Source organism: Bombus flavifrons, chromosome 12, assembly GCF_040668555.2.
Source record: "Bombus flavifrons isolate JBK064 chromosome 12, iyBomFlav1_principal, whole genome shotgun sequence".
Lineage (NCBI taxonomy): Eukaryota > Metazoa > Arthropoda > Insecta > Hymenoptera > Apidae > Bombus > Bombus flavifrons.
Genome location: NC_138453.1, coordinates 7,160,527 through 7,172,657, shown reverse-complemented (window position 1 = coordinate 7,172,657; position 12,131 = coordinate 7,160,527). Strand labels below are relative to the sequence as shown.

Below are 12,131 nucleotides of genomic sequence, written 5' to 3'. Positions count from 1 at the left end.
CACAGTTACATTTGTAGATACATTTTATGAATACATTGTGTTATACGAAACATTTTGAAATTTCATTAGCAATATAATGAGAAATGACTATTATGATTATATTAGTAAAATTTGAAACCAATTCGAAAATTGTATATCGAAACTACAATTATCCATTATATTAATAAGCTTCGATATCCAGTGGGACCATCTTTAATCTTATTACATGTTTAAATGGCTATTAATGCAGTATACTAATATTTTACTAAATGTAATTTCTATATGCACTTTCAGATTGGTTTCACGAACGTAATTATAACAATCGTGTTTCATTAGAATGCTAATGGCATTTAAAATGTTTCATATAACACGCATAATATAAACATTAAAAGTTTCCTATGGTAGTTGTTCAAAAACTTTCATGAGCCATTCTGTATGCTTAAACGTCAAAATATATTATTCTGTGCACTCGTATAGATTTGCAAATTCGTTATAAAATGCTCTTCAGCGAAATAAATTCGCTTGAAACTCACTATATACATCGACGCATTTGATACCAGTTCCTCCTGAAACAACACATTGTAACATTGATTTTTCAACGGTTACCTCGTTATGTCTAATTACCTAAACTGTGTAAGTCCAAAACGTATGCAGAATGCAACATACAACGGACAAACATAGAAATAATTATTGTTGCGAACGTTTGAACGTTGCGTGCGAACGTGCCCTGCGAACGTGTAAACGTTACGAACGTAGCTAACATGCGAACGTGCGAATCTGATCTGTGAATCTGATCTGTGAATCTGATCTGTGAACATCGACCGCGATCCTGTGAACGTTGCATTGCAAATCAACGAACGTGATGAGCGAATTTTGATTTTTGCCCCGAATCCTCATTCAAATGCCGCGCTGTGCGACCATACTAAGGTTCAGCTCAAACCAAGCGTGGCTTTCGCAGCTTTTGCATTCTGAAGCTTGCTATTGGTAGTTTCTTTGAAGACAATTCTGGAGGAACGCGCTGATCGAGCGTATCTCGATCCCGCGCCCATGAGAGCCGTGTCTGTAAGAGCCTCATAATGGCTGCAGACACGTAAATGAACATATGACGAAAAATGAAAAAATGTACGACGATTCGAAATTATCATTCAAACGTTCATTCGGCGAACGAACACCCGTGTCGCGACAAAGGGTAAACATAATAATTAAGCAACGTCGAATTATTTGTTTGTCAGATTAATTTGCACTACGATCACGAGCTTGACATTCTGCACGTCAAGAAAGAAGGAAGAAAGGACAAAAAATGGAAAATAAAAAGAAAGAAGAGAGGAAAGTGAGAAAGCGTTTTGCGAATGCAAACAACGCAAAGTATGCGTGAGTACGATTAAGAGCGGACAGGTTCGAGGGTTGGAGACCTCGAGGTCAGACCAGTCAGCAACGTTAATTGCTTTCCTACTGGCAGTAACATGATATTACTGACATTCTGCGAAACGTTTATGTACACAAGCAAATAAAAATTTCCTTCTTGACTCTTCGTATAATATTGAAACGAAATAAGAAATTTAGCTGGAAGGAAGAGTGGCAAAGTTAAAGGGATATTACTAAAACATAGGATAGTCAATGAAACTGGGTTGTAAAAATTCTCGTATGCGGTTTGGTACTCCGGGGGTTATGTATTAAATTTATTACTACGGCGAAGTTTTCGCAAACAACCACGGAAAAATTAAATATGTAACGGCCAAGGAACTTTTCACCGAACTAATTTCCCTAAACTGACACGGATAAGAGCTGGCTAACGTTTTCGACACGCGCTGTTACATTATTTACGTATAAATAGTTGTGTCGCTGTTAGGGGAGACAACTCGGTTTTTCTGAATTTCAAGCAACCCCCACGGGGTGTCCTGTTCCTCCGCCGAGCAGCGCCGAACCTGCCGCAGGAATTATTTAACTTTTAAATTTATTAATTTACATTTTTTCCCATCGCTTATGTCCGCGATTCTAAGTGAAACCGTGTTTTTAAACGGAACTGTTATTTCAAGGCAAATTAAAATAACCTTCCTCCTTTTTCACCTCTTTGCCCCCGCCGCTTTTTGCCGAAATCGATGCGAATTTTTAAACTATAAACCGTATTCAGAATAAACTAGATCTTTGCAGAAACGTGTTGATTTGATAATTAAAGAAATCTCGCCTCAAAAGACCCACAATCGTATGATTATTTACGCAACCATTCCGGAGCGCTGCTTTAGCTCAGTGTTCTCGCTTGAAAACGACGAAACCAGGCTCAGACGCAACTGTTTATGCTACTGAAGCCAGATGTTTGGTTCGCAGACCGGCTCGAATGTGTTACTTCATTCGAAAAAGCAACTAATATCTCATGCTGTGTCCGTTTCGTGCGGGTAAATACTACTTACTATCCGCTAGAACCGTCAACTAACGCAAAATATTTTGTAAAACTACGCTTTTCTTAATCGCTTCACTTATAACATCGAGTCACACTCGTGACACAAACCATAGTCCTTATTCACTAATGCTAGCTTGTATTCTTGTGACGAAGTTCACTTTAAACTCCAACTTTGGTTCGCAGATTAAGGATTATTAAATACAAGTTATATAGAACTATTGAAATATGTATAATTTTGTGTGCTGGATTAGATTAGCCGCGTAGTAGTGACACACGTATGTGAATATGATTGTATGGAAGTATGTGTGTGCACAGCGTCTCAAAAAACAGATCAATGCAACAGTTCCATTGGAGGTGTGATGTGGAAGATGGTGAGACAAAGAGAGTGCTGAGACGCGTGCAAATGTATATCGACGAAGATCCTACAAATCGTTTATTAAATAAATCTAAAACTATTTTGATATGAATTCTAAGAGTAATCTTTACTTTTATTTCGGCAATTAAGATCCACAATTCTCAACAAGAACAGCTGGACATTACGTCACTTGTAGACTGTGAAGGTTTCTTCATTCCTGGCAAGTTTATGCAAAAGTGAACGTAATGCACGTATAATAATTTATATATATATAATAAAATAAAATATTTAAGATAAGACAACATATAAGATATTTAAGATTAGATACTTGTAGCAATCATGGATGAAATTCCATTTCATTATACAAACTCATAAATATATGAAAAATTATACAGCTGAAGCCATAAAATTATAAAGCAATACATATTAGATTCTACTTTAGATACCTAAGTTTCTCAATAAACCTCTCGGAATCATTGAATTACACCAGACTTTAATTTAAGAAAGAAACTCTTACTTTCGCCAAAATAGAAATGTTATCTTTTTCTAAAAGTCTTATCTGTTTCTAGTTCAACTGGATCGAACGACCAAGGATTAAAGAGAAAAAGGAGGAGGAAGCAAAAGACAGTTTTCGGTCAGCCAAAGTTCTGGTTTAATTAAAACCTACTGGTACGATTACTGGTCTCATTCTGCGAACGATTTCATTCGATTTTATCTTTTAATTATGCTCGACGATACAAAGCACCGTTCTAGTTGGATCGCTCGAACGTGTAGAAACGAACGAAAGGAAGGGGGATAAGAAGAAATCGTCGGGCGTGTTTTCTCTGACACAGATTTAACGGAAGTACTTATGCAGCCCGGCACATTTGGAATTGGCTACGCTGCGGTCGCGAGCCTGGGCGGACGTTTATGGCAACACGTGCGTGTCATAAAGAGAGTGTTTCCTCGAAAAAAACATGGAAACGTAGACGGACACGCAGGCGAGCCTATTTCGAAAATATATTCATCCACGATACGCGTCACTCATATTCCTTAAACATTTTTCCAACGAAGGGACAAAAATTTCACTCGAGGTGAAATAAAAATCATTGGGAATGTTCAAACTCTTGGGCATTAAGGCGATCTTTTATTATTCTTCAAAATTAAATTAAATTGAATTGAATTCGTTCCTGATTCTTTCTCAAGTTTTCTTATCCAACAAGAAAAACGATTTATATTGGAGAAAACAAAGTCTTTAATAAAACATCAATTTAATTCCACTCTGAAATCGTTAAATAATTTCAAAAACTACGATTTCACTGTACATTGTTCTCGAAAATCAATTCTCAGTGTTTAATTTGCTATCTATGAGAAGATTTATTATACATCGAAACATTTAAGAAACAGGAAAATATACTAGTTTTCTTATCAGAGTTACCAGGGCCAAGAAAAATATTTCTCATTGATAATAATTTGTTGCAGAAAGAATAATAGCAGACGAAAGAATTTCGTGCAAGCGAAGGCGAGACAGTTCGAGACAATGGAGTTTTTAAGCAAACATTCAATTTCACAGTCGACCGCATGACGAAATTATCAAAATTGTAACAATGCAGCGGGAGAGGCACAATGACGAGGAATCACGCGACAGTCAAAGGTGGGGTAACAGAATGACGTCCACGTAATAGAATATAGCAGCAGAAATTTAATTTTGCCTTACAAATCCTCGGTCCGCGGTTTGTGTAGACAATTACGAGGTAATTGTTAATACGACTTGCCATTTGCGCCAGGGGCAACGCATTTAAATTCTCGCATTCGTTTCATCCGTTTTCCCTTTGCTTGGCAAAACGTTGGATCTCAATAATCGCGATCGATTTAAACACTTCGACAAAATTTATCGAACACATAGATACATTCAAGGCTAAAGCTATTTTTAAAGAAACCATCCATCGTATTGTTTTACAGTTTGGTAATGGTTCAATTTAAATTCCCAAACTTTGGAATTTTCGTGTGAATTTATAAATGTATATTTTTTCATTTTCAAGTGGAAAACTAAAATCAGTCGTTCTACAGTCTGGAAATAGAGCAATTTGAATTTCCAGACTTAATTTTCAAACGTGAAACTACAATTCATCATATTGTTTTTCCATTTAAAAAAAATAGTTGAATGAAAACTGTCAAATTCTGCTAGTATGTTCATCTCTAAAGTAAACTTTTTCAATTATCAAACTGAACTCTTCTAAACGTGAGCTATCAAACATTTCGCTATTGAAATTTAATTCCAATTAATTTCAGTATTGCGCGTGGAATAATTCTGGTAACTGGATCGGTATCTATTTTTAGAAGAAAGGCCTGCTGCATTGTTCTACAGTTGGAAAACGGATCAGCGGAGCAAGGAGAAAATTTTCGATTGATCGGCAAACGGTTCCCATTGGTCGAAGGGGCGACCAGTTTTCGGACGGTCGTGTGTAGAGCTCGTTAACGCGTTCGCGTTCAATCGAATTGAACGGATCGGGCACAACGTCGATTAAAATTCTCTACATTAATTATCGGGCGTTAGATTGGAACGTGAAACGTAGTTAATTGACGGAGAATGAAATTTCGATGATTGCGACGCGGATTGCCGTCGCCTGGTGACAAAATCGATCCCGACAGAAAAATATGGAAACGACGTTCCATCCTGTCATTTGAATATCGTCGATCTAAATTTACGGAGCATGAGGTCACTTGCAATTTGGTGACTATCTTCTTCGCTTAACAGCCTTGCAATTTCATCACAGAAGAAAAACAAGATAACGTGATTTATCTTCTGACTTTAATGTTACTTCACGATTAAATAGGAGGATTTTAATGTGACACCACATTTCAGGATAAAAATAGTCTCTTAAGTTAAAAAATATCAGTCTTTTAAAAATATTTGGCAAGTTGATAAATTTTTATAGATGCCATGGTATAATTATTAAAACAAGAAATATTTTAATATCTTCCATATTTTACTATTATTACGAACAATATTTTTCAAGTTTTGAAGCGTATAGAAATACACGTTAGCTCCAAAATTAAATAAAAAAATAATTTTGATACTAAAAGGTTTGACCTATAATCTTCTTCCCTCTTATTTTTTAATTGGCGCGATTAATAAATAATAATATGTTTAGAAAACGTTAAGTTTAAGTTCTAGTAACTCGACTAATCTGAAGACTTCAGAATTAATAGACGTTCGTCCGTGATTTAAATTCGTATCGTACAAATATTTTCATACGTGAAAGATATATTTAACACGAGAACAGCTCGATTATTCTCAAAACACAATTATTGCCCGAATATTTTCTTCTCTTTGTTATTGTTACGTAAACAGATACTGTCATCGCGATGGTAAAAAAGAAAAAGACATTTTTGTCGTTCTAAAATTGGCTCGTCACCGAAAAGATGCTCAGAGTTAAAAGAATTCTTAAAAAGATGGAGATGGCGACGCCTAGGCGGCGCAGAGGAGATTTGCGGGGAAAGTTTGGCAAAATTGAGACGACGCGAACGCTTGATAAACGTATCGTGATTTATGCGGTTCATTTCTCAGGTGGGATTGTCAGAGTTCATATCGTGGAACGAACGCTGGGAACTTTCCACTATTTCCGTGTCGACAATTCGCATCTCGCCGCTCCATTCTTCTTTTCGTTTTTCTTCCTTCTCTTCGAGCAGAAAACGCGACGTTGCTACCATTCTTCGAATACATTCCTCTTTCTGTTACATTACTATTAATTTATACGTCCATTTGAAAAAAAATGTGAATATGAAAGAAAAAAGGAGAGACAGAGTTCAATGGAGTAAAATAATGGAGTGAAATGGAAAGATATCAAATAATATTCATTTTAAACTTTAATGACATAGAAGTATGAAAACGTTGATACTAATAAAACCAATGAGGCTGATAAAAATGTGTATCAAATTTCGTATAACATAATAATTCACTCAGAGAAATATCAAAAATCACGAAGCTGAAACGCGTATGATTCAGAATCGGGATCACGATCGCGTTAGCCGGCCAATTATTTCAAACGATTTTAAGAGGTTTTTTTTATCAAATACGAAGCTCTCTTTAGCTCGTAACTGTCGGAGTAGCGAGTGAAATTTCAACCAGCCACCAATGTATCGACAAGATATCGACCGCGAACGCGAATTCCGAAACGGTGTACAGTTCCTTCTCTCTCCCTCTCTCTGCCTCTCTCTCTCTCTCTCTCTCTCTCGCTGTTGCCTTCTTTTTATTTTTTTAATTTTCTTTTTTGTCTTTCTTTGAAAAGAAACAGCTTCTCGGTGAGAATATGATAAAGAGAAAGATAGGAAAAGGGTTGGGTAACGAAGCGAAAAAGAGAGTAAGGTGACGATCGAATACCAACCGGAGAGAATCGTGACAGGCAGCAAGGCGCAGATGCCCAAATACACCAGCAACACTGTCCAAGTGTGACGCGGCTCCTGGCAGAAGTCCAGCTTTTTCCCGCTCGGTAGGCCACCGATTCTTGGCCCCTTCATCGTGCCTCGTGCCGCATAGTTTTCGCCTCGGCCACGTAAACGCGAGCAACACGACCGGATTACGGGCCGGCCGATTTAATAATGCCTCCTCCACCAGCGTTGACTTCCTTCCTTCCTTTCTTCCTTCTCGTCTTCCTTCCCTGTTGTCGCGTGACGAGGGATTTCGCAACCAACTGAAAACGGACCAACTTTCCGTCACTAACATTCCACCGTGTACTGCCTCGAACACACGTACACGCGCGAAGTGACTCGTTTTCTTGGTGCACCCTCACATCGTGGACACTTGATGCTCGAACGAACACTTTGCACGAACACTATATGTAGTACACTATATATAGATTGTACACGGCCGAGCTTTGTCGCACGAAGGAACGCTATTCACCTTTTTCTTTATTTATGAAAGCCAAAAAAAAACTTTGTTCGCATGTCGCTGTGAAGAAGATGAACGAGAATAACAGATAAAATCTCGAAGCAGATCCGATGGATTTGTGTATCTGCGTGTGCGAGAGAGTATGAGAAAGTATGAGTGTACACTTGGCACGTGACGTTTTTGCGATGGCTCCGTGCAAAACTCGAGATAAGAGCTCATTTACCTAAGGATGTGCTCCGAGACTAAAAGTTCCTGAATATAGCTTGCCCGAGAATCCAGAAGCTTCCTTCGAGACTCCTTTACAAGAACGACGCGTGGCTTCTACCGAAGTGATAGTTTTTAACTGCATTTTTATCTCTTAATAACGTGCCTGGCGTAGTGCTGCCTGTTACCACGGTATCTCGACGAGATAGAGGCTCGGTACGAGACTTTCGATTAGATTGCAGCTTCTGGAAAATGAAAATCATCGGCGAAATTAATGGGACACCACGTTTTTCGTTGAAATACTGGGCGAGAGGACTTTTTATTCTTAGGCTCTTGGTGGTTGTAAAAACGACACACAGCAGCAGGATGTTTGAATATAAAATACGAGCTGTTTGAGTTTAATACGCGGCGAGTAGCGTAAGGTTAATTGAATCTAAACGTCTGTAGCGAAAATTGAATGATAATACCGCAAGAATAATCCGGGGACAGAGTTTGATGTAATAGTGCCACGGAGATTTGCTGACACGAATCATTCAGATTAATTTTCTAAGTATAGAAAAATTAAAACACTTCGTCCTTATTGTATCGAATAAAAATATACGACTATAAAATAGTCCTCAAATAAAAGATAAAATAATTCGGTCTAAAATTTTACTCACTGCTATCGAACGATATAACGAGTACAATTTTACGTCCCCAACTTGTCACAAACAAAAGTAACTGTTACACGCACATTCTGAATTCTGAAAGAGCTAAAACACTTTGTCTGTATCTTCAGTTTCCAATAAAACTTAACTGTGAAGCAACTTCAAACGATAGGAAAATTCAAGAATCCAATAAGTCTCTTTCTCTCAACAACTCAACAAACTAACGACTAGATTTCTATCTCTGATTTATCAGAAACACAAATGACTACTTTCCACGTGCGACCATTACTCGCCGCCCTAAAACATAATCCACCAATGAAAAACCAATATTCTAAACATATGTAGAAATCGTTCCGTGTTCTCTCCTCTTCAACAAAAACATTCGATTATAATGTAAATTTTCTCAAAAAAAAAAAAGCAAATAGAGGAATCTAATCTTGAGACTCTCGCCTACAATTCAACTAGCCAACAATACAAAGTTTCATCCCCAATTTGTCACGGACAAAAGCAACTACAACCTACGTGTATGTGTGAACTTACAACCCCTTTAAAAGTGATCAAGCAACGAGAATAACCGAAGGAGGGTTTCGTCTCGTCAATAGAACGAAACCAAGTCGACCTGGCCTTTGAGACATCAAGATAAACCTGCTTGGAGTACCATTATCGCCTTTGGAAGCGGCGTAACTCATTTCCTCGATATCCATAAATTAATCCGATCGTCGGGATCCTTATGCATTTATTGCCGTCACGTTAAGTGGCAGGGTACGCCGTGAAAACACAGTTTACCGGCGGATCAACTCGTCCGGATTCGAGCTAAAGCGAATCCAAGTAGGTAATTACATCGTCTTAATTAATTCTTCAGACTGTCGGCGGACGGCAGTCGGTCCTTTCCCCCTCGTGTTGGTGGCACGAACACGATCATGGGGCGACGACGACTTGTCACGTCGTGAGGACGAGGTAGAGTTATTCGCCGGAGAATAGAACGTTTCTTCAGGGCGAGGAACGTTAAATTGCACGTGCAGCACGATTGCACGAGGGTACGGCAAGACACGCTACGATTTTGTGCGTGACTACTAGGGGATGAAAGCAGAAAAAGAGAGACCGTGTGATAAATCTTAATGATCGAACGTTTTCCTTTGCTTTTTTGGTTCTGTTATCCGTTTGATGTGATTTCTTTTTCCTTCTTTCGACAGAAAATCATTCATTTATTAAGGAATGGATTATAACTTCTTCTGTTTCTAATTTTTGTTCGGTTTGCAATATTGAAACTGATTTTTCTTTTTTTACCTTCGAGATTACGGGGATATATTGCCATTATTTCATCTTTCTATAATTGTACAAAGTTTAATGAAATTTAAGTACTTCAGGTAGGAGAGATATATTATTTTCTTTTTTAATCGTGAATTTCTCCTTGAGTCTCTGATTTATATAAAATACTTTTTTTCAGTACATTTTTTTAATTTAATCAAAATAATAAGTTTATTTGCATTTTTCAGCAATGATACGTTCGCTGAATATTTACTAGTTGTTTCATTATATTTACTCGATTTTTAATGGATGAAAAAGGCAATGAAAATTATTTTTCTGATCATTGATCCGTTTATGGAAGAAAGAGTGGAACGAAAAGGGCACTTTAATCGTTACTGGTAAATATAATTTATCGCGTTGTTTATAACGCGAACGTTCAGTCGTAAAAAGAATTAAACGACGTTTCACGAGGCGAAAACTCGTGATTTTAAGTAGAACACGTCGAATAGTAAAAATTGCCCTGAAAATTGGGTGGGAAGTGGAAAGCTCTGTAACACGCCACGATGGCGCAATTTTTCCATCAAGTTGCTATAAATACAGTCATTTGTCGTTCATCAAGTACATGTAGCTATGGTCTCCGATAAATCATCATTGATTTAAAATGTTCCGGCGAAAAAGTACGATATACTCTGCGATAAAATTTGATTTATTGCATCAAAGAATGTGATGTCTCCCTGTGGCTTATCGTGTGTCTTATATTTATTTTAGAACGTCGTCAGAAAAATTACTCGTGGCTAGTTGGATCTCGACACCGTCTGGGGACATCGGTGGATCAATTTTTGAAGCGCGCCATGAAACCGACGGGGAGGGTCGCTACTAAGAACAATGACGATGCTGATGCGAGACATTCAGTCGTAAATTATCCCTGCAAGGTATTATTAATTAATAGCCTTGTTAAGTCGCGCCACGCCGTGCCAAGAGGTGCCCCAAGTTGGACACCCCAATAAGGGGCTTTATCTATTGACATTTTCTGTATTATTTAATTCCTTTAAAAAATTATAAGAAGATACAGTAAAATAAGACCTTGGACATAGAACTTCAGCAATTCTTCGCTTTCCAGTATTTGTTTCCTGAGAATAGAGATATAGTTGGAGATGTACAAAATATGTTTGCACATACGTTATATTACAAATGTATATTATATCACAAATGTTTGCAGATATTTTTCAATGAAGTATCTTTTTATCAGTTTCTGCATTTTATTTTCATAGTGTGAAATTTTTGTATTTGCAAATTAATTAACGCTGAGTGAAATTAGTATGTAAATGGTATAATAAACGTACTTTATTTTTGTGGAAATATTCTCTGTTGCCGCTATACATCGAACTGTGTTTTCCAACAATGACGTCTTATTGTACATCACTGTACAATTTTTTATAAACCTAATACAGCACCAACGAAACTTTTAAGAGATAGCAGGCGAATTTCTCGGCATGGTTAATGCAATTCAGGAAGAAAAATTCGCGTAGATCTACGTCTCTGGAAGATCGCGTTTAAAACCGACGAACCGGTAGTTGAAGATATCCGAAGACAAAAAGGAGGATGGGAATTACGCGTCGCACAGGTGTGCACTGTGGAACATAAAGCTCGGAAACACGTAAATCGCGCGGTAGTGTGCGGAACTTGCATCCTGGATGTCGTCTGCGCGTATTCTCGCGTAGACGTATGAACGCGCGAACTACGACCACGCTGGGAGTAACGAAATTTTCAAGAATGACCAAATTAAAATGCAAAGGCTTGTACGCTGCGCTGGCTAGTTTCTCACTCCTGGGATAGAGAGAAAAAATTCGACCTGGAAACTAATGTCTTGGCATAAATTCGGCAAAAATTGACAAAAGTTAAGGAACACGTTCGTCAACTTTCAGAGTGTCTGTTGAGTTTTGTTTAAATTAATCAATTCGTATACATTCAACTCGAAACCATTTTATCAATGTGAACTTGTTATTTCGTCTGATTTAATATATTCCATTGAATTTTCTGCGATGTTATATTCCTCAACTTCACAAACAAAATAAATAATAGAATGAAAAGTGAAAGAAATTTGGAACGAGGAACAAAGATCGGCTCATCTTAAAAATCAAAAGAATTTTAAACATCCGTTCGCCAGATAATTTAAATTCAAATAATTTCCAACCAACTAAATTTATATGAAACTCTATCAGCTAAAACAACTTCACTAACAAACTAAACAAGACTTTAAAAACTGGTACCATTAAAAAAAAAAAAAAAAAAAACGAAACGATTCAAATTTCAGCGTGCAGATATACGATCGACTGGCAAACAGACACCAAGCAAGGGCCCTTCTGAAATCAGAATAAACGTGGTTCAACGGAAAAAAAGCGTCGAGGGTCGAGTGAACCGTCGTTTTCG

At 37.5% G+C, this 12,131-nt stretch overlaps 2 protein-coding genes across 3 annotated transcripts in view; one reads left to right on the top strand and one right to left on the bottom strand.

The window, feature by feature from the left end:
- LOC138185391 (zwei Ig domain protein zig-8) overlaps positions 1-4,365 on the top strand; it is a 293,791-nt gene extending 289,426 nt beyond the window's left edge. For both annotated transcript variants that reach the window (XR_011174602.1, XR_011174601.1), the window contains one exon: positions 4,194-4,365. The gene's annotated coding sequence lies outside the window, so the exon portion shown is untranslated. The remainder of the gene's footprint in view (positions 1-4,193) is intronic.
- The window catches only part of LOC138185390 (zwei Ig domain protein zig-8), a 118,998-nt gene that overhangs the window by 104,543 nt on the left and 2,324 nt on the right, over positions 1-12,131 (bottom strand). The window contains exon 2 of the mRNA XM_069124274.1: positions 7,100-8,051. Within this exon, the coding sequence (XP_068980375.1) occupies positions 7,100-7,232 (133 nt within the window). The 5' untranslated portion in view covers positions 7,233-8,051. The remainder of the gene's footprint in view (positions 1-7,099; positions 8,052-12,131) is intronic.